Consider the following 26,847-nt stretch of genomic DNA (forward strand, 5'->3'; position numbering starts at 1 on the left):
GTGACAACTCAACTTCAGCCAGAGCTGTCAGCTCTAAACTGTAGAATTTCTATTCAGAAACACAAAGTTCCAATAGAACCAGAACCGATTGAATCAAAACGCATAAACGCATTTCATACAGATAATTGAAAAATCAGAGTAAAATTGAAATAAATAGTGTCTTTTGGCACAAGCCACCGAATAAAAATTTATAGCAAAAATGTAAATATTCGAAACCGAACTGGTACCACTGCGGCGAAGCCGCCTTTCAAGATGGAGGTCGGGTTTGCGAATCTTGATGAATGCCGCATGTGGTAGAAATTTTCTTGAAAATTATGATACGTTCGCAATTCGCTTTTGGATGTGTTAGTGCAATGTGTAGCTGTGAAGCCGAATGTGAAGTTTGTCTATACAGTATGTTGAGTTTGACGTTTATCGCACTCACTGTGATAAATGTACAGGTAATGAAATAAGCCGTTTTGGATTGTGTTGATACTTTTCCCAATTGTCGAGTGCTCCACTCATCAGGCAAATTGAGTAGTGAAAATCATAAGGCAAATCTTATGATGCATCAAAAACCACCAAAATCATCATTTCATAAGATTAATATGAAAAATACACCTCTGCAATATACATCTCATCAAACCCTGTCAACTTGAAGCGAAATCAATTTTCAGTTCAGCAACGCCATCGCACGGCATCACATTCAACATATCATGTCAATTGTATGGGTTCGCAATTATGGTGCGCACGAATTTGACATTTATCTCCCTTACTCCTATATACGAGATTCGATGTGAACTCGCCCGAGGGCGCCCTGCTCGCAAAAAAGTTGTTGTCAATGATTTGTTCGGGAAATATGGGAGCTGGATGTCTTGCTAATATGATGTCTTTGACCTCATCTATATTTATTATAGTTTCCATATGAACAAATTATGAATTCCACTGTATATGAGAAAAGTTATGTTTATCATAGAAATTTTGTACAATTTTGCTAAACATTTCGTGTGAATTTCATAAGGCTTTTCATTGGAATTCCAAAATTCGTGGCTTCATACGGTGGTCTTATGATACGCATACGATATTTTTGGGGCTAATACGAAATCAACCGTCGGGAACCGTCTCAGCTAAATCTGCCAAGTAACCCAAGTAAGCTTAAAAAATTCGCGTAAAATTCGATTAAATGCATTGGAGTTACACATGTTTTTACAATGCTATTATAAAGCTGAAAATGGCGATTATTAGACTCTTATAGGATTATTACTCTTATAGTTATTATTAAAGTTTCGTTGCTTCAAAATATAGCATTGAATGTCGATACACAGCCCGGCGGAAGGTTGTTGTAAAATAATGCTCAGTTACGTTTTGAATGCAAAGTGTAATTATACATTAATGAAAGTGTAATTATACATTAACAATGTAAAAATAGAATTGTAAATGTGCAGTGATATAATGCATATGGTTACTTGGGCTTTAATTACTGAGAACCTTGGCCTTATAGAATTTGAACAGTCAATAATTAATTAGTTTTGCAATAGTGTTAGCATGATTAAATTTATCGAAGGCTAATGAAAGATACGTGTAAATAACGTCTGTTTGATAATTATCGACCTAGCATCTATAATACGTTAGCGATATAAGATCGTAAAATCGGTAAAATAATTGCCGAGTACTCGGTAATCATTTCGGCAAAAAATAATATTAGGGAATTTCGACAATCTAAAATTTTACAAACGTCAGTTATTACCGAATTTGTCAGTAAAAAGTTTACTGTCTGTTCGACATAACCTTTACCGAATGTTCGGTAAAAGTAACGATGTCAAATTTATGAATTAGTGAGCCTTCAGTAATTAAAAGTAAACTAAAAACTCGTTTTTTATAGTAAATATTCAACTGGGCATTAAGATTCAATTTTATTTCTTTATAAACATACGAAAAATTTACATTACATGTTTAAGAAAAGTACAAAATATGCAATTTAGACTGTTGTCGAATATATTGATTGACATGTCGTTGATGTTATTTGACATATCCTATAATGACTTCTCGACAGTAAAATCAGCATCAAGCAGGTGATTTCTATTAATAATCAACATCTAGTTTTATACTTACTGGATATATTAAAGACTAAACTAATTCCGGAAATTTGCAACAACTGTTTCTGGCAGAGAATTTCTCCTAGCAGATATTAACGGTTCTGTTTCTACTGGATTCTTGCCATACAAGACTGGCAGAACCGTTTTGAATCGGTTCTACATTTTTAGCACCCTAGTTTTATTTTTTCAATAAAAAGTTCATATGAAGGGCAATAAGTTTTTATATATATACTTACTATGAAAAATGTTATTGCCAATAAGATTGCTTTCTCACTACCAAACATACTCATATGTTATTTCAATCTCATTTACCTCGACTCAAAATGCATTTTTTTGTACGTACATGCAGGATTGACGAATATCAAATGAAGTCGAACAAAAAAAGATGTAAGAACGAAAAAAGCAAGACACGTCCGGAGAGAGAATGACGCAATTTCTCCTGGGCAATTTTGACAGCAACCGGAATGTAGCAATTTCTCCTGGGCAATTTTGACAGCAACCGGAATGTAGCAATTTCTCCTGGGCAATTTTGACAGCAACCGGAATGTAGCCAGGCTTCTGCCGGTTGCCAAAATTCCTCTCAAGCGGGCAGCGCAGCGAAGATTCCGAGCGACGTCAGTTCAATTGTCACCTTGTATTATTGTTGAATTGTCATCTCTTATTAATTACTAACATATGCAGTCTACATAACATTGGAACACTGTGAACTTCGCTGGAGCAACATAACAAAGGGAGAGGGACATCGCTTCCGATTGGCAGAGTAAACAACTAGTAGTGGAAAGTTCAAATGAAACGAAGGATTAAAAGCTCAGATTTTAGCAAAAGTAGTTTATTATGTGTGATCGAACCACCTATTGCACAACAGATCTAACCGCTTTCTCACGGTGTTATTAGGAAGCCGAACGGCAACACAGGGAAAATGATTCTTGAAACAGATCCGGCAGGCACAAGAAAAAGAGAAGTACAGGAGGTAAGGTGGATCGATCAATTGGAAGGTGATTTACGAAGTCTTGAGTGGCTGGCAAAGAGCGATCATGGATCGAGTTACATGGAGACGTTTGCTAGATACATAAAGGAACACGACTAGTTTGATAGCAAAGACATCATATTAACAAGATATCCAGCTCTCACATTTCCCGAACAAATAATTGGCAACATCCTATTTTGCGAGCATGTCGCCCTCAGGTGAGTCCGCATCGAATCTCATATATAGAAGTAGGGGAGAGAAATGTCAAATTCGTACGCGCCAAAATAGCAGGGCTGCGCACCCATACAATTGACATGACATGTTGAATGAGACGCCGTGCGATGGCGTTGCTGAACTGAAGATTGAGATCGCTCCAAGCTGTCAGGGTCTGATGATAGGTAAGGTGATTTCTTGACGCTGAGTTCTAAAATGACCGCATATTTAAAAATGAGTGCGCCTTACTTGTTAATACGACCATATGAAAACGTAGCTCAGAAATTATGAATGCCTACGGAAAAGCTGATAGTAAAATTTCGATATAGTTTTAAGTTAGAAATTAGACTATTAATTTTTCATCATTTATTTTTTTATTCTAGTTGACCTAATACATATAATGACTTCTCCAAAAATTACTTAATACTATTGCATTTTGATTAGAATCACAATGGCTTCGCGTGGCCCGTATGTTGTATTGCCCACCAATACAGCATAAAAATTGTTAGTGCGTAAATTTCTAATTGTGCGGTACTTTGCATGTATCATGCGTGTCTGGTGCGTGTCATAAGTTTTCGTCATGGGTAGCTATTTTGGAAAACGACAACAAAAAAGTTAAGATACACCTGCTTCCTTGATAGGCTGTTTTTCCTCCTCGCTTTGAGCGAGTTTTCCGTTCGTTCGATTGTGCTTTTGACTGTCTGTGAAGGATAGCATTTCTTTTCCGTGCTCACTGGGGAATTTGCTGGGTTCGTCCAGGAACCCATTGTATGGGGGTGGACCTACGATACTGAGAATCACTGGCAATAGCACCAACCCGTGGAATAGACCAAGGAAGATTACGAGAAGGAATATTTTGAAAAATGTCCGATAAGTATACGCTTGAGAGCCAGACAGAACGCTCAAGGCAAGAATTGTGGAGCCTCCTCCGTATAAAACGGCAGCACCGATATGCAGTACAGTATCCAACACCCGTCGATTGCGGTCCCTATGGCTTATCGTAAGGAATGTGTGCCCAATATGAGCAGCGTAATCCACACACAACCCGACGGCGAGCTGCAAGGCGATACAGGATACCAGATCCAACGTTAGTCCCCAGCGTTCCATAAATCCACCGACATTTACAAGAGTCAGAACTACACAGATAAAAATCCAGAAACAGATCTGTGGATTGACGATGAGTACGATCGAACATACCATCACACCAATCATAGCGATGGCAATGTTCCGATAGATTTCTGTATCTATGATTTCGTCGGTAACCCAGTTACCGAAGATCTTTGCCCAGAGAGTATTGAACTGGGTACCAGTGGACATTTCACTACTGGCGAGTAAATTTTCCACCGCATGTTTTGCCGGAAGATACTCTTCGCGTTCTTTGAATGGACGGAACTTAAATTCGATTGTACTGACTGTGATGTTCGGTACAGGAGATCCACACTTTAGCTTAGCATCGAACTTAAAGTTGATTTGATAGCGACCGCCGTCATGGCTGAAGAGAAATTTTGACAGGTAATCTCGGAAGTTTTTATCGCTGAGCACCACTTCTCCGATATCTTTATCATAATATGTGTGAACAAAGTCTTGAAACGGTACAACCCACGAATTGACACTATGCAGAATATCGGTACGGTTTTCCAATTCACTGGTAATCTGGAGTAAATCCTTGAGATGAGCGGTGTAATTGTAGTCGCCGAACAGTAGCATCGCCTCGAAGCCCATGTTTGGATATTGTTCTCTACTTTTGACAAGGAACTGGTTGAAATACGTATCCTCGGGAATAAACCAGTTTGGATCAAATTTCTGGCGAAGATTCAGTAAACTTTGAATGTTTAGTCCAGTCATGACTATGGCGGTTAAAATGACGAAAGTTTTTCCAGGTTTCGTCAGGATGCCTTTAGAATAGACGGCGTTAACAAAGCGATGCATAAGATTATACTGACACCACAGTTTTGTCGATTTTTCATCATGGATTATCCACGGAGCAAACGAATTTCTCCTTGCTGCTATGCGCTGTTCGTCCAAGGTAAAAATGGCAACATGGAAGGTGATTACGAAGAAGTACATCATAAGCACTCCGGCCGCCGCGTAGATGCAGAAGGACTGTAGTGATGGCAACACTGTTATAGAGCCTACCGCGAACGCTACGATGTCGGTGAGGGACGTTACCGTGATGGATGCTCCAGCATGCTTCAACATTAGACCCATCCGTTCCGGTAGTGGCAGATGAGAATGAGTTTCGCGTATCTTCCGGTAACAGGCCATCATAACAAACATATCGTCTACACCGAGTCCCATCAACAAGAACGGAAGGCATGTGTGAACTGGTCCGTATGACACACCTAAAGCAGCAACGATACCGCATCCGGCCACGAATCCCATGCCAATGCTTAGCAAACCGATAGAACCCAACATTATCTACAAGAAAAGAAACAGTTCATGATTTTGTTTACTAGAAATTTTTGACCATAATCCTACCCTAAATTCTGTACAGCTAAATCTGGACAGCACTAGTTGCATATAGATAAACATAATGATGCCTCCGAAAATTAGTTTATCCATATCTTTGAACATAGAATCAGCGCTAATATCTCCATAACTGCGACCAGCCGCGTAGAACAACTCAATATCTCCATGGGTATAATTTTTCTGGATACTTTCCATCTTAGACAAAAAGGCAGCCTCCCAGGCTAACGCTGTCTCGGTAACCCAATCTTCTGTACCGGCCATATTGCCGCTAATGTCGTGATCCACCTCGGTGTAGTTAACGTGAACCATCCAGTTGGACTGAAGTGAGGTTGCCGTAACTATGTGGCCACTCCAGTCCCGCTCGATGCCACCCAAAAGCTCCGAATAATCTACGGTGTGTCCCGTGACGGGACTTATTTTAGTTTTGTTGAGTTTATCTACAATTTGCTCCTTTGTCAACTGAGCAATCACCTCCCGATCAAACTTCCATAATTCTAAAATACTAAATTCCATACAACCGACCGGTAACCTCTCGATCATTGGACAGTACATGAAGGATGGCAAATCAACACTGGGATTGAAGAAAGGCTTCGGTTTCTTCGAGTGCCCGGTACTAGTTCTGCTGGTGTCGGTAGCGATGGCCGAATCTCGTTTGCGACGGCTATTAGCAGTATATTCAGCTATCAAGGGAACGCTGTAAAGAAGAATGATTCGATTATTTAGGGAATTAACGGTAGCGAAACAGTTGCCTACTTGAAACAAACATCGTTCCAGGTAAATGCTTTACCCTTACTGTCGAATGCTTTCTGTGCGACGACTTCCTCAGTGATAGTTACTAGCTAAAATTTCAAATACAATTAGTTGGATACCAAAACTGGACATATGGCGTCGATTACCTGCAACAGAATTTCAGGTGTCAGCACGTCCGGGGCTGTTATCATTACCGTTTCAATTCGATTGCCTTCCTTGAAATGGTCAATCAACCAGTTCGTGTCATACAAGAACTGTGAATTTTGTGGAATCCATAGCTTCATCGGGCTCTTTTCATTGTGGAACCGTAGAAAACCAAGACTACAGCAGGCCACGATGATCCAACTAACCAGAATAGTTTGCCATGGATTTTTCGCGATGTTCCGTCCTAGCCTGTAATAATAAAACGGTAAACAGGTATTATTTTTCATTAACTCCACAAACAAAAGTATATAAAAAAACATTTTATAAGTAAATTTCACATTTAAAATAAAATCAATTTACATTCATTCTAATCAATTGAAGTGAAAATCATGAAAGACTGTACTCGAAAAAAAACGACTTTCATTTGTGTTTAACTTTTTATTGTGTGGGTGAAAATTGATGAGTTTTGTCGTACAACTAGTTTTGAGTGTTACTGATGCAAAATTTGTCAATTTGGCTATTGGCATATTGTCACAAAACTGAAATGAAGAGGCGCTGCTTGTTTAGAGATGATACTTTCAGCAAGAGCTGTCAAATCAATAGGGAAATTTTTAATTTTCTTATAAAAACAAGCAAATTCATTTGAAAAATTATAGTAGAAGTTGAAGAAAAAGTTTTTACTCTGCGGTGGTAATGTTGATCTTAATTCATTGTGCGAATACAGACCCTATCAGCTTGGAGTGAAATCAATCTTTAGTTCAGCAATGCCATCGCACGGCATCACATTCAACTTATCATGTCAATTGTATGGGTGCACAGTACTGCTAGTTTGACGCGCTCGAATTTGACATTTCTCTTCCCTACTTCTCTGTACGAGATTGGATCCCAACTCGCCTGAGGGTGCCATGATCGCAAAAAAGGATGTTGCCAATGATTTATTCGGGAAATGTGAGAGCTAGATATCTTGTTAATAGAATGTCTTTGGCGAAAACTAACGTTTATTTAGAATGGAGCATTAAACTTGATTTAATACCATTTTTCAAATCCCTGGAAATAACAGATAAAGTATCCAAAATAAATGGTACTCGATCGCTATACATTCTAGTACTACACTGCTAAAAATCAACATCTTATTTTAAAGTGTTTCACAAAATACATTTTATGTTTCTAGGTACACTAAGATATCAAGTACTTCTCATTTGTGCTTCAAAAGCGTAAATCATAAATATCAAGTGTGTTGTCACATAACCCAAGTGAGTGTCATCACATTTGAGTTTGAAGTGTGGACATGTTGATATCGAATTTTTGACACATAACCGTCAATTCTGTAAATTCATGATACAGCCCTGTTCCATCACATGTCAATTTGAAGTGTCCGCATATTGATGTATATATGTCTACGCATTGTTCTTTATTTTCGCTGGCAATTGCGGCAATATTAAGTGTCAAACATATAAATGAAAAGTGAAAAACAAAATGGCTACGAAAATAAAAGCTGAGCTGATTGAGCTAGGTTTTCCGCAACGTATTTTGGATATTTTAGACAGTGAATATTTATATAAATTGAAGTTTTTTTCGTGTTTGTTTAATTTGTAACATGTTTCCAGATAACGAATTAGTTGAAGACGATATAAACAAGGCTATTGAGTTCCTCAAAGAAAAGGGGCTTGTGTCTGTTGATGAGAACGCGAATGAAATTTCTTTGATATTTCCGGTAATAGTGCAGCAGAGATTTTTAAGTTTTCAATCTACTAAATTTCTTATTTCTGTTTTATAGGATGAGGAAATCGTTAGGGGTCAAGACAGTGCATCAAATTTAATTGATCCAGAACAAATGCTAGTCCCAGAGCTTGGTGGTTCATCAACTCAGAATTTTACTTCGTTCCAAGTCACACAGGTATGAGACTAGAGGCCCTTCATTCATTTGTAAAATACCCCAAGAGTTGTTACAGCTAAACGTCCGTTTTTTATATAGAATCGAGTACTGCTTTCTCCACACGCATCACCTTTGGAGGAGGTTACAGCTAAGGAAAACGTAATTGTAGTTCATCGTAATATTTCGGCAAAAACAAATAACACACCGGAGGTGTGTATGACTTCGATTTTAGCTATTTACTAATTATCAACCATGTCTATTTTGATTTTCAGAACAACAGTTGTACAGACTACGGGAAAGAGAATACCCTGCATACGAATACAGAACTGACTCACGAAAGTCTATACAAGATACTATCGGAATCCTTAACAGGTAACGATATTCTCAAATTGGCAAAAGTTGGTCCATTATCAGAACGTAGACAACTCGAGTTGGCTGGAATTCTAGCACAATGGCACCTGCAAAATAAGAAAAAGCTTGTCGAAAATGACTTAAGAAAGTATGCGCAAGTAATAACAATTTTATTGAAATACGAAAAAGAGGTACTTTTTAATTTATTTTCATAAAAAAAAACAAACACATGAAATAAACCCGAAATTTTTTTAAATAAATTGTAAACATGTTATATATTATAGGACACATATTTTCTCCCAAGGAACGGCGATAAGAAAAATCCCGGTGGGAAAATTTATAATAAAATTTGCAACTTAAAAACAAAATTTCGAAAACGAAAAATAGATGATTTAAATCATCTACAGAAGTACAGCAATTCCCGTAATATACGACAAGATAATTCATTCGAATTGAATCAGGGCACTGCATGGGAAGCCTTGGAATGGCTTAACCATAATGATGGCCCCTGGAGTACAGTCCTCGACATGTGGAAGGCAAGTTTCTCATTACGGAAAATCTATATTGGCAAACCAAACGCTAAAGAAAATTTAATAGAAGATAACCTGTGGCGATTTCTTCTATCGGAATACGGTTATCAGTTGGTATGCAATATTAATATTCTAGATTAAGAGTTAATTTTTTTTTCATTTTAAGATTGATATTGATTATCAATTTCTCAAATCGAATCGAGCTACGGAAAAGTGGGATCATCTACTAGCGGTGGCAGGAAAATATATCCGGGAAAGGTCAATTGATGACTCATCCTGTGAATTAGTAGATATCTTTAGCAATAGTACTGAGGCAAAGGGTAAGAAATTCAATATAGCGCACTTATTTAAAAAATAATAAGCCACACATAGAAATTTTCTCAAATGTGCAATTTTAGGGTAACGGAGGTATTTTGGCCAGTCTAACACATTTTGGCCCGGCGCCAATAATGCTGGTTCTAATGAAAATGAAGTACATATTTATACTGAATATGTTAACGAGTTGAATAATCTTTTAAATTCTTAGACACGATGTAATTCATTTTGATTACATCCAGCAATATGTACGCCGGACCAGAATACAGTGAGGTCAAAATACATATTTTACCCATACTCAGCCGAGTGCTAATCTCAATGGCAAAAAAGCCTGTGAACCATTTTGATTAGATTTCGGCAAGCAACTGAGTGGCTCCGATGTCTATCATGTCAAATGTTAAATAAATTTCAAATTACAGATTTACGAATTTGTGCTCTATTGCTCTCACTAAACTGCGTACTTCATCCACAAAAGGTTACGGTATCCTACAAACCAACGGTACTGAATGGACAAAACGATACTGTTTTGTTTGCAAATTCTGATGACGAAGCTAAAGTCAAACTTGCTGCTGTTTATACACAATATCAGAGTTATCGGATTCCACTAACTCCAAAACTGATATTTTTCGGAACTCAAGCATCGTTAACTGGAGTGTTCAGAGTATACTACGAAGATTTATTCTACACTTTGCCGTCAGCTTCTCGTGCCATCGATGTGTACATAAAATTATGTGAGGTACTGGCACTGAAGCATTCAAAAATCAGTAAACTGATTTGGCTTTTCGTTCAACACTACATTTATGATTTGGATATACCTGAACGTTACGCGAGTATCGATAGACTTGTGCAGTTTTTAAATCAACCTGCGTTAAGCAACTTGGAACAAGATGATGATTGAATGTTTCATAGAACATTGTGCAGTAAAATTCAAATCGTCCAACGAATATCTTTATCACCTAAATGAGTATCACCAAGTGCCTCGAAATTACAGATTTATTTGCACGTATCCGTCATGTATTTCAATATTTAGTAAATTTTATAGATTTAAAGATCATTTAAATAGACATAAGTTCCGTGTGTCAGAAAGCAAAACCGTACACGATAATCAAATTTTAGAGAGTGTTCACAATAGCTGCATCGATCAAATCACTAAAAGCCCACCCTCTGACAGTGTTGAAAATTCACAGACAGCGAACAGTTTGGAAAATATTTTAGCCTGCATAAATACAGAGACAGTGAAGTTTTCATTAAATTTATATCATAAAAGCAATTTGACTAGAAGTGATGTGAAAATGATTCAGTCAGGATCACAACAAGTGTTCTATAAAATAGCTGAAGAATTCAATAAATTGCCTATTTCTATAAGCGACCCAGGCACAGAATATAAGTTCAAAACTTTAATGAATAAGCTAAAAACAACGTTTGAATTTATCGATACAGATTTTAAATTTTTTAACTATTTGCAAAAAAATAACTTATATAGTCCACCAACTGTAATTACAATTCAGAGCAATAAAATAACCGAGCATTCAGTTGTATCTTCTGAAAATCTATTAACTAACGAATACAGCAAACATCATATTGTTTTACTTGACATACAATTTCAAATAAAGTCGTTTTTTGAAAAACCGGGCATATTTAGGAAAATGATCAACTATTTCGAATGTTTAGAGCAATCTGATCGAATAACAAACTATATTCACGGTACCACATGGAAGAAGATTAAATCAAAATATCCTGCTCAATATGTCATTCCTTTATCATTATACGCAGATGAATTTGAAATTAATGACAACCTATCCTCTCACAGTAAAAAAGATGTCATTTGTGGCATTTATTATAACTTTTTAGTAATTCCTGAAATATTTTCATCTAGATTATGTAATATTTTTGTAGCTGGAATAATTAAAAAGGCAGCTATTAGCGAATTTGGAATGAATGAAATGCTCAAGGAAATAATAGAAAAATTCAAAAGCATGGAGGAAAACGGTATTGAAATTAATGTAAACAACACTAAAACATTGGTAAGATTTCCTCTGGTATTAGTTCAGGGCGACAATTTGGGCGTTCACACTATGCTCATGCTATCTGGAGGTTTTAACGCAAAATTTTATTGTAGGTTTTGCAAAAGACCTAAAGAAATGTTGCAAAAAGATGATCGAGAATACTCAGACAGTCTGCGCGACGAAGTAAATTATTTAAGAGATATTAACTACGGAACCCAAAAAAATACTGGCTTGAGAGGAAACACTTTGTTCAATGAGCTACCATCTTTTAAAGTAACTAATAATAAGTCGGTAGACGCTATGCATGATATATTTAGCAATGGCATATGCAAGTATGGTTTTACGAATGTTTTAAATTATTTAATATATGGCAAAAGATACTTATCCTTGGAATACTTTAACAGTCGTAGAAGAATTATAAGTAAGCATGCTTTAGATGAATCACTGTCAAGAATGCCAGATATCGAAGAATGTTTAATAAACAAATCAAAAACTGTTAAATTACGCATGACAGCATCTGAAATGAGATCGTTTTGTCATTATTTCACATTGATTGTTGAGCAATTTGTACCAGTAAATGATCCTGTATGGAATTATGTAAAGCTTTTAGTAAATTTGATTGATTTTATTTTAATGCCTTCTTTTTCACTCTTAGACTTAGAGCAATTGAAAATTATGACTTCAGATCACCACAAAATGTTTTTAAATTTATTTGACAATCAGCTTTTGAAACCAAAGCATCACCATATTGTTCATTATGCAAATACAATACAAAGTAGTGGGCCTATATGTAATTTGATGTGCTTCCGATTTGAAGCTAAGCATAAAATGTTCAAACAACATGCCCACATAATGTCATCACGGAAAAATATATGTTATACGCTTGGAATTAAAGCTTCTCTTAAATTTAGTGATAATCTGTTAAACAACATCTTTTTTCAAATTGAATCATTGAATGGTTTTAGAAAAGAAGACATTACTGATAAATCTTATTATACAAAAATAGTTTGCTCAGATTTAAAAAAATTCACTCACGATATTTTATTCTCACGTAATTGTCAAATCAATAGAATCACGTACAAAAACGGTTATTTTATATCTGTCACGCAAAATGGAATAACAGAATTGTTTGAGATCGAGGAAATTCTTGTAACATTCGAAGAAAATTATTTTATGGTAGGAAAGTTATGGGAATGTGGACCATACAGTGATCATTTTTTGGCCCACGAAGTTATAAAATGTTAAGAACTTTTTAAAATTATTGAATTAAACGATATTGATGGCCCACCTATTATGATACACTCAATTGCCGACCGTTTGTATTACCGAAGGAAAGTTGATTTTATGAAAGGAGAATGCTTTTTGTAATTAGCTATTAAGTGCAATTGCTTAAGTTCTATGTATAATAAATATTTTTTTTTATAACACACATGGTTTTCGAATTTTTGGTATTCATATATTATTGCATTTGCATTTCAAACTTTTAAAACTTTTACTTTAAAGAGAAAAACAATGTTTGTCAAGTCAGTTGATACTTAAAACTTAATTCAAAACATTTCAATGACAAATGTTCATTTATTAATTTGTATTTATGTATTATATGAAAATTATGTGTAATATGTATTGAAATCGAAGAGTTTTCATATGTTTATTTGTATTTGTCTGTCAATTGAATCAGAAGCTTCAGGCCTATTCAATATTAAGTGTAATACATTTGAAATAAATTAGCTGTTTGGTTTATGCAATTCAAGTGTAATATCCATATGTTTTAACAGGGTTTCATTTTAATGAAATTTGAAGAGTTTTACACTTGCATTTAATGTGTCGTGTCATATGCGGCGAAATTAAGTGTAAAACACTTCAGCCTAACGTGTCGATTTTTATCAGTGTAGAAATTACACTGGTTTCTGTTTAAAAAAAATGTTGATCCGAAAAAACTTAACCTTACCCAATTTCACCCATTTTTGAAGATTTTCCATGTTTAATCATAGTTTACACTAAAAAATTGTATTAATCACTTTGAAGTTGATTTTCTTCTACTCCAAGTGTATTTTTATTGCTGATATCTATTTGTGCTATCGAATAAATGATGAAAATGTTGCACATCACTACCACAGACTAACAGACATGACAGTATGAGTAAATTCTTATAAAAATAATTTTCCGTGATGCACTAGTTCCACCTATATTGTACTGCGCGAACTATTTACTATCTGTACACCCCTTGTGTTATGTACAAGTTTTTTTGCTAGTTGGTTTCCCCTCGTTTGTCAACACCGATCAGCTGTTTGCAGGGATGCCTGATTTCATCCAAATATTTGAAAATGAATAGTCACAATAAATTATTGGATTACGTTGATAATACATTTAACTTTTTTAGCGATGTTGGAAGGTAGCCATTTATTTGACTCAGCGTTGTTCATCTAGTTTATTTTATTGTAAGGACCTACTTTCACTTCACTTGTTTTTCACCGTGAAATGATACCGGTAATAAGGGCAACTACCTCAAACCCGTCGGCTCGGGTACGAGAAAGGCAAGCAAGCGTTATCAGTTTTCCTCATTGTTTCCAAAAATTTGAGAAAACCTAATTTTTGAGTATTTTATGTTATCTCACACTGTTTAAAATTTTATCATAAATTACTAATCATATCTGATGGCATACACACTTATTTTCGGATTTTCAGTTCGGTAATGTTTTTGCGGAAAACATCATCACTTTGGTCCAAATAACCGAATTGTCCGCTATTCTTATAAAAATTGACGTATTCCGCATAATTTTTTCCCGAAATTCGGTTGTCTAAAATACATGTACCGAAAACTTGAAACTATAAATGCAGAAATCTACCGATCTGAGTGTCTCCAGAAGAGATTGCTGTCTTTATATAAGAAGCATAGTACACCTGAACTAATTGCGGTACGTTCAGCTGAGTAAAAGTCGGTAAAAATGTTGCTGAGTTCGGTAAAAAAATTTAGTACGTGGAGAAAGAATTTTGTTTTTGCGTTCAGTTTAACTCGAAATATTCACGATGAAGTCCTGCCCATTCTTCCACAGGGCCAATTTTGAAAAGGCATCCCACAGTGAAGTAAGACATCAAAACACGCGTGATATTCGTAACCTGAATGCTTATGAGTAGCCACAAAGAAATACGTAAATATGTTAATCATCAATACATCGATTTGCAACAACCCGCGTGTGAGAAATTCTGGTAACCGACAGAAGCCTGGTTGCATTCCGGCTGCTGTAAAAATTTCCCCGGGCGAAATTGCGTCATTCTCTCGTCGTACGTGTCTTGCTTATTTCGCTTTTTCTTCTTTTTTTGTTCGATTTTTTTTGATATTCGTTAATCCCGTATGTACATACAACAAAAAACGAATCTTGAGACAAGTCAGGAACATATCAGTACGAGTATAAAAAGTAAACTATGTTTGAAAATCGGAATTCATGGAAATCCGAAAGAAAATTTCTCGCCGATTCGGATTTAATAATGTGGGTGCAATTGCATTCATGTCCAATTCGATGACATTCACATAATACGAAAAATCTTCTAAATGTTACTTCTTTGGATCGAAAACTTCGAAAACGCAAACATATAAATAGCAAGTCCAATCGCCTTTAGCGTCAATAATGGTTTGACACTTTGCACCCTGTTAGTTTAGAGAGAAATCAGTCTTCAGTTCAGCTACGCCATCGCACGGTATCACATTGAATATATCATGTTAATTGTACACGTGCACGAATTTGACATTTATCTCACTTATTTCTGTGTAATAAATAAATATTTATCTACTGCTTGATAATGGAGGATGAAACTTATGTGCTGGAAGACATTAAGCAGCTTCCCGGAATGTCAACAAAACGGCGTAGATAGGCGTTCTAGAACGAAGAAAAATGCCAAGTGTCGAAAAAAATATTTAGTTTGGCAGGCAATATGCAGTTATGGTCGAGCAAGCAAAAGATCAATCACTACCGGAAAGCTAAACAAGGAAATATACCGTGACCAATGCCTTATAGAAACGATTGTAACCATTCCTACGCAGCCATGTCAATACCTCGCTATTTTGGTCTGATTCTTGTCACTATGCCAAAGATGTTTTGGATTTATATAAAGCGACTACATGTTGCTTCAAGCCAGACGAATTCATCTATCTACCCGGAATTGCGGCCTATCGAGAGGTATTGAGCTTTCGTGAAGGGAGAGCTCTCTCAATATAAACAACAAGCTACACACTACAGAAACATTTCTAAAATCTTGCACAAAAGCAGCTAAATCGGTTGTAGAGAGGTCTGCAAAAACTCTAATGGCTGGAGTAAACTCAAAAGCTTTTTTTTAAAGAAAATTTTTGAATTTTCGGACTCATAGAATCTTTTGCGCAATCGTTATTTATAAAGTTTATACACATGAAGTTGAATTTTGTCAATAAAATTAATTAATATTACATGTGTCAGCTGAAGTGAAATAAAATGGTGTACGTCACACTCTCAAAAGATAAGCAACAATTCAACGATATTCAAAATGTTGATGTCAAATGCTTTCATCAATCGAGTGAAATGGACAATCGAGTAATAATTAGTCGTCCGTCTGGAAAGCAATGTGTAGAGATAAATTACGATATTTTTTGTTAGAATAGTGGCAGTGTCATTTGAAGTTTGATTTAAACAATCACACTCCAACTTGAAACAACCGAATTCTGGTTTTGAATCCATTACTTCCAGACTTGAAACAACGCCATTCCGGTTTTAACCTATAGTATCTTGGTTCGGAATTCTGGGATGGTTAGACGGCTAGTCATTTTATTAATTTACATAAAAGTCGTGTAGAAGAGAAACGATTTTACGTAAACGACCAAAATCACAAAAATAAGAATTTGAAGGAATCTATGCAAATTTTTTGAAACAACCAAAAAAAAATGGGAAACTTTTAGATTACGCGAATCTTACTGTTTACATTCTGAGCCATCAACAATGTTTGCTTACATCAATATCGGGTTTGCTTTTGTCGGGTTTCCCTAAAACTCTATTTGCTCTGCACAAATTACTGTTTGATGATCACTCTTTGTCCGCTCCCGCATTTAACCGGTGTCGAAATAATGTCTCATTTTAGTTTGCGTCATAATTCCTGATTTTCCGCTGAGACACAGAGAACAAAACTGTGGTTGGTTTTGTGTTTGTTACCTAGGTATGCTCAACTTAAATTTTGACGGTTGTTCGGTTTTTCATGGTGTAACCGTGGTAAGTTGGCGTTATTCGGTGACGTATTGAAGAGTTCAGATTCTGCTCGATTCAACATGATGAAATAGCGGGGAAAAATAATGGAAATTAGTGAATAATTAAAAACATTTTGTTACAAAAGTTTCCTACTCGAATTACTGAGCAGTGTTAGAAAACAAAATTCGCTCTGCGACAATCACCTATGCACCTTTTTCTTACTGTGCCTATTAAACAACTTGTCCTTGACTTTCAAACCCAATAAAAAAAATCTTTTACGAGCGAGAAACGTGACTTCAGCATTACGAGCCGGTAATGAAATTCCACCCAATCCTAATCTCATGGAACGTCTTTTTCTCGTTTTTTCTTCTTATTCGTAAAATGATTGACGCGCCGTAAGCCGGTTTGCGTTTTTTTGTAACCGGCTTTCAAATCGCAGTTACGGGGGATGGGAGCACGGCATAGGTGTGTTATTTCGCGGTTGATCTTTTCATCTTTTGTTGTGATTCATCATATGGCAGCCTCGTAAGCTAGTTACATTTATTTCCGCATGGGTCATTCACCTACTGTAGCGTTGAATGCATTTGGATGTTTATTTAAAATTTTAACTAATTTTAGAATGTGTACTACAGTTTAGTAGTACTGTTTTAAAATTTGAATCCGAGAATTATAGCAACAGAAACTGGCAACTCCAGCAGCATTAGAACGACATTGTACACCAGATTTCAATTTGACAGTGGAACTGTTCGAACAAACAAAATGTTTTTTTTTGCATTCCCAAATACCTAAACGGGTTTTTCAAACTGAGTTGCACTTGTCCGACTTTAGTATTCAGTTGTTCTTCTTTTTCCGTTGCTCATTTTATTTTGTGCGAATGTTTGTGACATTTTGGCTTCGGATGTTGGCACGGAAACTATATTCAAATATGAATTCACGTTCGATTCACTTGAAAAATCACGTAAACACTAATGTCAAATGTCAAATTGAATGTTTTACGTGACGAAAATGAATGTTACACGAACATCCCCTAAAATGAATAGTCATCACATAAGATTTACGTGAATTGACCAAACGTCAAACATTCTACGTAAATTTCCAGTGTGAAAAACACGATTTTGAAAATGGCGAACAGTGACCCTCAAAGTGTGAGTAGTGGGAATATTTGCAAGAAATGTTAATTAATTACAATTTTTTACTACATGGACCGGACCATTCCAGTATGAAAGTTTCCATGTGTTCGACTGGACCGAGTGCCTGCGTGAGTCTCCTTCATGCTTCAAACAGGCCGTTGGTCCACCGAAAAACGAGTTCAAAATCGGTATGAAGCTAGAGACACTGGACCCATGTAATGCGAACTCAACCTGCATCGGTACTGTTGTGGGAGTTCTCGGATCTCAACTTCAGGGGAATTTTTTGGATGGCAGAGTGATAATAAAACGATTTCTGGAGGCTTGTCGGTTCGAGATCCCACGATGTTATTAGTTGCTTTTTATTTTCAGCCGTTAACATTCTATGCTAATTTTCTGACATAAATGTTTTATTTTTCATGGCATTTTTCATTTTTCAGATTTATATAAAAATCTGAAATCTCCCTTTTGACTTCAACCAGTATATAAAATAGTAATTTTCTGGTATCTAAATTTTATATGAACTGATAGATAAATGTGATATGAGCAGTACATTATATTTTACCTATGAAACACGTAGCTTCTACTGGATTATGCATTAAACAGTTTTTAAATGCTAGTCCATTAAAACCTACGTGAAAAGAAGGGTGAAAAATATTCACATAAATTTTCACGTAACTATAACATGATTATTTTTTTGAGTGTTGAAAAATCGAATCGACCGTCCCACGACAAAAGGGCCTAACTGCAAATGACAGTTTCACTTTGTTTACTTTTTCTTTCACGATTTACTGAACTGATTTTATATTTAACGCTTTATTCTTCGCAAAACTTTTAAGGTAAAACTACAATCTTTCGATTCATATTGAAAACTTTAGAGAATTTGCAATAATGGCTCCGTAATAATCAAAAGAGAAAGTAAACAAAGAGAGGCTCTCATTTGCAGTTAGGCTCTTTTGTCGTGGGACTATCGGAATGTAAAATCGTGTGATATCATTCCCTATTTTCTATTGCTCAAATTTCGTACGTGTGCTTAACTTCGTTGGTAATTTTGTGAAAATATCTTTGGCAGCTACTATTGAGGCAGAATACGGAATACAGAATAATTGATGAAATTGACACTGAAATGGCGAAGAAATTGCGAAATAAGGATTTAGCATAAATGCTACACAATTGTAGAATAATTCAAAATGAAATTTAATTCAAATTTGAGTGTTTATTACTCAATTTTTGACTTATGTACAAATTCAGTTCAGCAAAGCCATCGCACGGCATCACATTTAACATGTCATGTAAATTGTACACGCAGAGAAAAAAGTTGTAAAAATAAATAAATTTTTGTTTCATGCAACGAATTTTTTTAATGAAATAGTGACAAAAGAAAATCTGATTTGATATAGCAAATATTACTGCTTGAAACTGAAAAACATGATAATTATTATTTCACAGTGAATTAGTTCGTTTCAATCAATATTTTGATAAAAATTACAAATATTTTACTGGTCAATTTCTGGACAAACAATTTCACAGTGCATTGAATTCGAAACATTGTTTTCAAATGAACTAACTATAGATCAAGTTAATAATAGTAGCGCTTTGAACTTACAAATATTTTAGTGGAAATAAATGAACTTGAATTTAGGGATGTGGAACTGTCTTGTTGTAATCACATGTCAGGCATGTCCAATTCTTTCATTTTGGCCAAAAACACGCCAACCATCACACGGTAGCGCTCGCCATTCACAGTAACGTTCCGCCCATCGTCGTCTTTGAAGAAGTACGGCCCGATGATGCCACCGGCCCATAATCCACACCAAACAGTGACTTTTTTGGGATGCGTTGGTAGGTATTGCAATGCTTCTGGTTGATCTTCTCTCCAGATGCGGTAATTTTGCTTGTTGACGTATCCATTCAACCAGAAATGAGATTCGTCACTGAACACAATTTAAAAAAATGTGGATCTTCCTACAACTTTGTCAGTGCCCATTCACCAAATATTAGATGTTGTAAGTCGATTCATGATTAAATTATAGACCAAACTGAACAAGTTTGACAATGACACAAGACACGATTTACGCGTGAGCCATTTTGGTTTTCGATTACCAGTGAAGGTTATATGATAACAAATTGAGATTAATTTTCATTGATTATTTCTGTGGTTCAATATATATTGGACATTTCAGTTCAAGAGAACATGCATATTCTACGGAAAATCCCATAGTTATATACATATTTTAGATTAAGGCATAATTACATAATTAAATAATCAATAAATTTTACGTCACGACAGACCTAACCTAAATAATTTCTCATCTAGAAATGATTCAGAAATAAATGTATGAGCCGATTTCAACAAGATCAATTTGAATGGACCAAGCTTTCAAAACTTTCGTTAATAAACCCGCTATGTATCATAGCAACAAACGAAAAAAATGCGCACTTGTTTATTCGTACTGTAACACAGGGATCAATAAGTCCCGAGACTAAAGCAGAGATGGCGCTCGTAGTAAACCGGTAACCAAGCAGTTTATCGCTATTTACTCGCAACAAAAAAGATTTCTTGCGTCGTTACGTGACCATGGACGAAACATGGATACATCACTACACTCCAGAGTCGAAGCGGCAGTCATCTGAGTAGCGCACAGCTGGCGAAAGCCGTCCGAAGCGTCCGAAAACGCAGTAGTCAGCTGGCGTCAGTTTTTTGGGATACGCATGGCGTGATTTTTATTGACTACCTCGAAAAAGGTAAATCGATCAACAGTGATTATTATATTGACTTACTGGTGCGTTTGAAGGAGGAAATCGCAAAAAAACGACCGCACATGCAGAGAAAAAAAATCCTTTTTCATGAAGACAATGCACTCCGCCTCAAGTCGATGAAAACAATGGCGAAATTGAACGAATTGGGCTTTGATCTGCTTCCTCACCCCCCATACTAGCCAGATTTCGCCCCCAGTGACTACTGGCTCTTTGCTGATCTTAAAAAAATGCTCCAGGGAAAAAGATTTGGCTCAAATGAGGAGGGCATCGCTGAAACTGAAGCTTATTTTGAAGCGAAAGATAATTTTTTTTATAAACATGGTATTGAAAAATTGGAAAAACGTTGGAACCATTGTATCACCCTAAAAGGTGATTATGTTGACGAATAAAAAAAAATCTTGCAAAAAAAAATGTTGTTTCCGTTGTTAGTCTCGGGACTTATTGATCCATGTGTTATCTATAATTATGGTTATGTTAAGCTTTAGATTTAAAATTAGTTCTAGACTCCCTTTACCGAATTTCAATGCAATGTTTTAGTTTAGATACATTTCACGTAGATAAATCAATGATTTTAACTATGACTATCTTACTCGCAAATCAGTATCTCAGTGACTTGAAATTTTAGTTTTTTTTTGCTTTCTACTGTTATTGTCAATCCTCCGGAAGGGTCAGAGGTGTGACCTAACGTTATTTATATGACGAGGGGTTCGCTGACTTGCTTGACCCTATTGACAAGCTGTATGCTAGCTGATTTCAATTAAGTTAATAACATGGCGGGTGTCCGACGTAAATACTCCGAATACGTCGCCAGCCATTAATTCTTGGTCGAATAATCAGATAAAACAAATGCAGAGAGTAGAATAATGAGTTGACTGTTGAACCCGTTGCCCTATATTAGCTTTGTTCTCCAATTCACTGTAGATTAACTCAAAATCAAGTGAAAATTTTTGTCATCCGACCTGCCTTTAAGTTTTCCAACGAAATCGAATTGACGGTTATGTCAACCTTGAAATAACCATCACAACAAGAAAGACAGCATTAATGACCAAATCACCAAAGCTACAAAAACTGCTGAAGTGATTTATAGCACTCCGCCACTTGGCCGATAGTAACGTGCTGGTGGTTTTTTATGGGGATCGATGCCGGTTGATGTCACACCTGAATCACGCGCGGTCGGTGGTGCGTCACGGTATGTTACCTACCCCGGGGCAGTTGGTAAACTGTGTTTTGGCTGGTGTTACTAGCCACAATGATGAATGGTTTTTTCTTCTCTCCGGATGCCCTTGAAATTGAACTTGAAAGTCACGTTATAGCATAGGGGAATTTTTGTTCTTCCGAAAGCACCAAGCTTTGCACCAAATAAACTCACGGGCTACTTCGTTTGAGTTGCACGTTGAAGCTTCAGTTACCATAATATACCGCCACAGTGTTAATCTACATTAGGCAACATCATTTCCGAACGGATTGACGTAGATCATCAAAGACCATTGCGTGTCATTCGTCGTAGTCCTTCGTTCTTAAGAGCAGCAGGAAAGGTTGGTAGGATGCATTGATTTGACAATGGTTTCTGTCGGATCAAGATTGAAGCTGAGTAATAATGACTAGGCATATTTCATATGTATATTGTGCGGTTGTGCCTAATGTTCGCGAATCGATCAACAGAGCAGAAAACACTTAGGAGCACACCATTGTCCTCGATTCTTCCTCTACTGAACCATAGAACTGCTCTACCAGTTTTTTCGCTCCCAAGGGTGTTAGTCAGTGCTGTTTCGTCTTCTTAAACGGTTTAAACTGGTTTTGGCAAGAAGCATCCGAAAAAAAGTTCGAATCAAGCTGATTTTATCTAGTCTGGGGCTCATGAACCACGCTTCTTGTTCCTGCCCATGGGTCATAAATAAGAAGATCCTCATTTGCTTTGGAATTCTTCGCCAGATCTCGTAGTGCCTGGGTGGATTGATTAATCGATATATGGAAATTGGCGAATCTAAGGTTTAAACTTTTCACCACAAGGAGAGTTAGAGCGAAACAGCTTAAAAACTGCGTAGTACAACGGTTCCAATGCTTGAAATCAGCAAATTTTCAAGCGCGTAGATACCAAAGTAAAGCAGATTCTAAGGCTGTGAACCATTTCGCGGTTAATTTTAACTTTTGGTTAAAATCTGACACTCGAGTGGTTAATTTGATGTTGTCAAAAATAACCCTGCACGCTTAAAAATAGTTACTCAAAAATGAGTAAGATCTCACTCATCTACAGAAAAAGTGGAACAACTCTTATTTTGAGTAACTCCGAAGTTACTCAAATTTGAGTTCTTTCACTGGAAAAAAACTGGGTAAAATCTACTCATTTACTGAGTAATACTTTATTTGTACATGTGCCAAAAAATAGAGTAACTATCACTCAAATTTTGAGTGAAATTTAATTTCACATATACCAAAACCAAACTCCTTTTCTGAGTGTATTGTATTAAAATATTAAGTAATTGAACTCAATACTATATCAAGTGGTGGTCGCTAGGAGTAGTGTGTCAATCGCAAATTAACATACATGTTAGTTATGCTCAGGCACCAATCAGACACTTATTCCTCATAAATGACATTTGAGCATATTCGTTTCCAGTCTAAAGCACAGCACGGAGTTTATCATTCCGGTTTTTGCAGACACAACACCGTTTGTGTTGAGCGACTCACCCTCGAAAAACGCGATCTCATTAACAAAAAATACAACCTGTTGCTACAAATAGTTATTACAACTTTTAGACTGATCTTGCGAATAGTAACAAAAAAACGAGTTCTTGCGTTAAACTCAAACTTAGAGTAGGAGTTACTCAATATCATTGATGATAACTACTCAATTTTTGACGTTTCCATGTATCATTTGAAAATGAGTAACTAGTACTCAAACTTTGAGTAAATTTTTCTAAGCGTGTGCTCGAGAGCATGGTTATTTTTGACAGATCGATAGTTATTTTCCATCACTGAAAAAAATGTTGCAATGAAAATTCTAATACTAATTCTTTAGTTGAAATTGTTTCCAGTGGAAAATAAATCCAAATAACTTTTCGTCCGTCAAATTTTGAAATGGGCCACAGTTTAAGTCAAATTTAACTACTCGACACCAAATAACCACTCAAGTGTCAGATTTTAACCAAAAGTTAAAATTAACCGCGAAATGGTTCACAGCCTAAGAAATGTTGCTTGATTGTATTCTCTTAGTTTTAGTTTATGATTTATACATTCCTATACGTTTCGGGTACATCAACTTACTAAATAAATTGAAAATATTAGGTTTCATTTGATTGTTAACATGTTGGTCGTCGATATCATTTTACTTACAAATCATGAAAAATGCAATTATTAAAAATTTTTGGTGAGACTCGACATAAATGTATTTCTGTTATATTTGTTTCCCTTTCTATAATACATAGGTAAAGAATTCGCTCAAACTTAAGAGAAAAGTTCCCGAAGTGTGAAAAAGCAAGACACTTTTATTCGTATTCACGTCATCCAGTTATGTGGCCCACTCCGATCCTATAAAGTTTGTCAGTTTGAAATAAAATCTCGGTCGGTTTTTTTTTTATTTTCAATCGGCTACCGTCGAACTCCGGGTGGTGATATTTTTTTTAATCGGGTACGTGTTGGGTTCGGGTTTGAGAATTTGCATATCCGACCTTCTCTAGTTGCAAGAAAACTTCGCCCGTTCCACAGTTCTTCGGGCTTATTTTGGCTGTTTTTCGAGTACAAATTTATAATTTGTTATCGATAGCGATCCTTCTTAGCCGTTTCACCGGGTCTTCACACTTTTGTACTAACGAGGCACAAAGTAAAAGTCAATCTTATTTGAAACGAAATCGTAAGATCCGCGACGTTTCGTCCGATGTAATCTTGTCTGTCAAAATACTGGGGCAGCGAATTCGAAATTGTGTGAATCAATTAAATTTTCATTTATTATGCAAAGCCCATTGTTCTACCTCTACAGGGTAGATCCTTTCTCAACATTGAATAATTCCACCAGTTTCAACCGATTTCGACAGATAGTCATAATTCTGACGTTTCAGTGCAATTTCAGCCCTGAGTCGACACCAGAGATGCCATTTATACAGATTTATCTGTATTATACAGATTTTTAAATACGCATACAGATTTAATACAGAATACAGATATTATACAGATTTTCTAAATTTTATACAGATTTATACAGATTTCACAAAAAGTAAGAAAGAAAAAAATAAACTATTTCGCCTGAGCTATCTATTAGTTTCTATTTCTTCGCGTTTCGTCTTCGGCTTGTCAGTGCTTAAAGCAGTTCAAATTGAACTGCCATCTCGCGCTTAGCAGATCAATCTATACCGTTAAGCATACGTAAAGTTGGCACTATTTATGCAATCCTCAAATGATATTGTACAAGTGCCATATTATTTCTGACGTCTCAGGCGTAAACGAGTGACGGCTTAATACTGGCCGTCGCAAAATGTGAACATTTAAGAGTTTTATTGGTTTGTGCAAAAAGCACATATTTTGTTTCTATTTTTTCGCGTCAGTGCTCAAGGCAGTTCACATTTTCTGCACAAACCAACAAAAACTCCTAAATGTATCTATTTGTATTTGATTACAGTGACGAGATAAAAATTTATCAGTCAACGGACTAAAATACATGTATAATTTGATACCAATTAGAACTGATATTAAAGGAAGTCATGGCATCATGGAACTTTGTCAGACTGAGAGTCGTATGACCTGACTTCCATGTCACTTATGAAGTCAACATTTTCAAACTATTAATTTCGTCGATGAATTGTAAGCGCGGCAATGACTTACGAAGATATGAAGAATGAATACTCATTAAATCTGTTATTCTTTAATCATAATCTATTGGAACAACATCTTCTAGCATTATTTTATTGAAGAAATTTCATTTTATAAGTGTATACAGATAAATACAGATTTTTCCGCAAAGCAATACAGATTTTCTATGAAAATATCTGGCATCTCTGGTCGACACCCACAAAAATCCCGCTGTACATTGAAAACTATGCGTGCCTATCGTAAAAAATATGGCAGGCGTTCCTGAACTTAAGATCGTTAAAATTAATTTTAAGCGGATTTCCGAAATTTTGCGGATTTCCGAAGTTATTCTATTTTTTTCATGTTTCTCGTATTCATGGCTCAAAAGTTCTTCACTGTTTACAAAAAATAGAACGGCAGCGTGTAAAAGTTTAAAATTTGACATTAGAACTGTTCAAATAACTAAAACCAAAAGGATTTGCTGAGAACTTGCTTCAGAGTATTTATGCTAGTTTTAAAATATGAAAAACTGGCCACCCCATGAGCGTTTTATTCGTGTTTCTAATATAGAAAAACAAAAAACTGCCAGCTTATGCCAGTTGCACACTTGACAGTAAAAATGTTCTAATGTATAAAACTAAAACTGTTTGCTGGAGATATGTTTGTTCCAGTTTCAGTTCTATTGTACATCTCCTATATTATATTTGCAGCTGTTGAACTTGCTCTAACATTCGGTATTATCCACCCGAATCGGTGAGCAATTTTCATTCGGAACTCCACGTGGAAATCATAATGAATTCCGGACAAATTCCTACTCCAGTGCAACAACCGATTCCGAGTGAGAAGATGCGGACTGAATAGTCAATTCGTTTTCTTTTTATGCTTTCCCGCTTTTGCATGTTTTCGTGCTGATTTTCAGTTTATTTCTAAATAAAAACTTTATATAATTGAAAATATAAATTTAAATCTTCAAGTTCTTCGGATATACAGATCTCGTACATAACTAGCTCTTCTTAGGATGTGAACAGAGATGCCAGATCTGCAGATTTCGTGTGTAGTGCTGCAGACATTTTTTGTTGTGCAGACTTTTGAAAATCGAGAGTTTTACAGACTTTCGGCAAAATTTACAGACTTTTGAAATTTCCGCGAACTTTTTTTTTTTGCTCGCCAAGTCAGTTTTGCGTATCTTACTTTATAGAGAAACTGCTGCCAGCAAGACATACTTGCTGAAAGAAGATTTTTTTTTTGTATCAATTATAAAGGTTTTAACCTTAA

General features: G+C 35.9%; 2 protein-coding genes across 7 annotated transcripts in view; one reads left to right on the plus strand and one right to left on the minus strand.

Moving 5' to 3' along the window:
• Positions 1-3,606: 3,606 nt before the first annotated feature.
• Positions 3,607-26,847, minus strand: part of LOC131432847 (NPC intracellular cholesterol transporter 1-like) — a 75,214-nt gene continuing 51,973 nt past the window's right edge. For all 6 annotated transcript variants that reach the window (XM_058599398.1, XM_058599395.1, XM_058599397.1 and 3 more), the window contains 4 exons: positions 6,621-6,867; positions 6,478-6,563; positions 5,734-6,418; positions 3,607-5,673 (listed from right to left, as the gene is read on the minus strand). In XM_058599398.1, coding sequence (XP_058455381.1) covers positions 3,871-5,673; positions 5,734-6,418; positions 6,478-6,563; positions 6,621-6,867 — 2,821 coding nt within the window. In that variant the 3' untranslated portion in view covers positions 3,607-3,870. The remainder of the gene's footprint in view (positions 5,674-5,733; positions 6,419-6,477; positions 6,564-6,620; positions 6,868-26,847) is intronic.
• On the plus strand, positions 8,018-10,696 carry LOC131432848 (uncharacterized). The gene is made up of 8 exons (XM_058599399.1): positions 8,018-8,164; positions 8,226-8,332; positions 8,396-8,515; positions 8,594-8,704; positions 8,767-9,036; positions 9,130-9,489; positions 9,542-9,695; positions 10,110-10,696. Exons 1-8 carry the CDS (start codon positions 8,095-8,097, stop codon positions 10,586-10,588), a joined length of 1,671 nt encoding a protein of 556 aa, XP_058455382.1. The 5' UTR covers positions 8,018-8,094; the 3' UTR covers positions 10,589-10,696.

Source organism: Malaya genurostris, chromosome 2 (assembly GCF_030247185.1).
Source record: "Malaya genurostris strain Urasoe2022 chromosome 2, Malgen_1.1, whole genome shotgun sequence".
Taxonomy (NCBI): domain Eukaryota; kingdom Metazoa; phylum Arthropoda; class Insecta; order Diptera; family Culicidae; genus Malaya; species Malaya genurostris.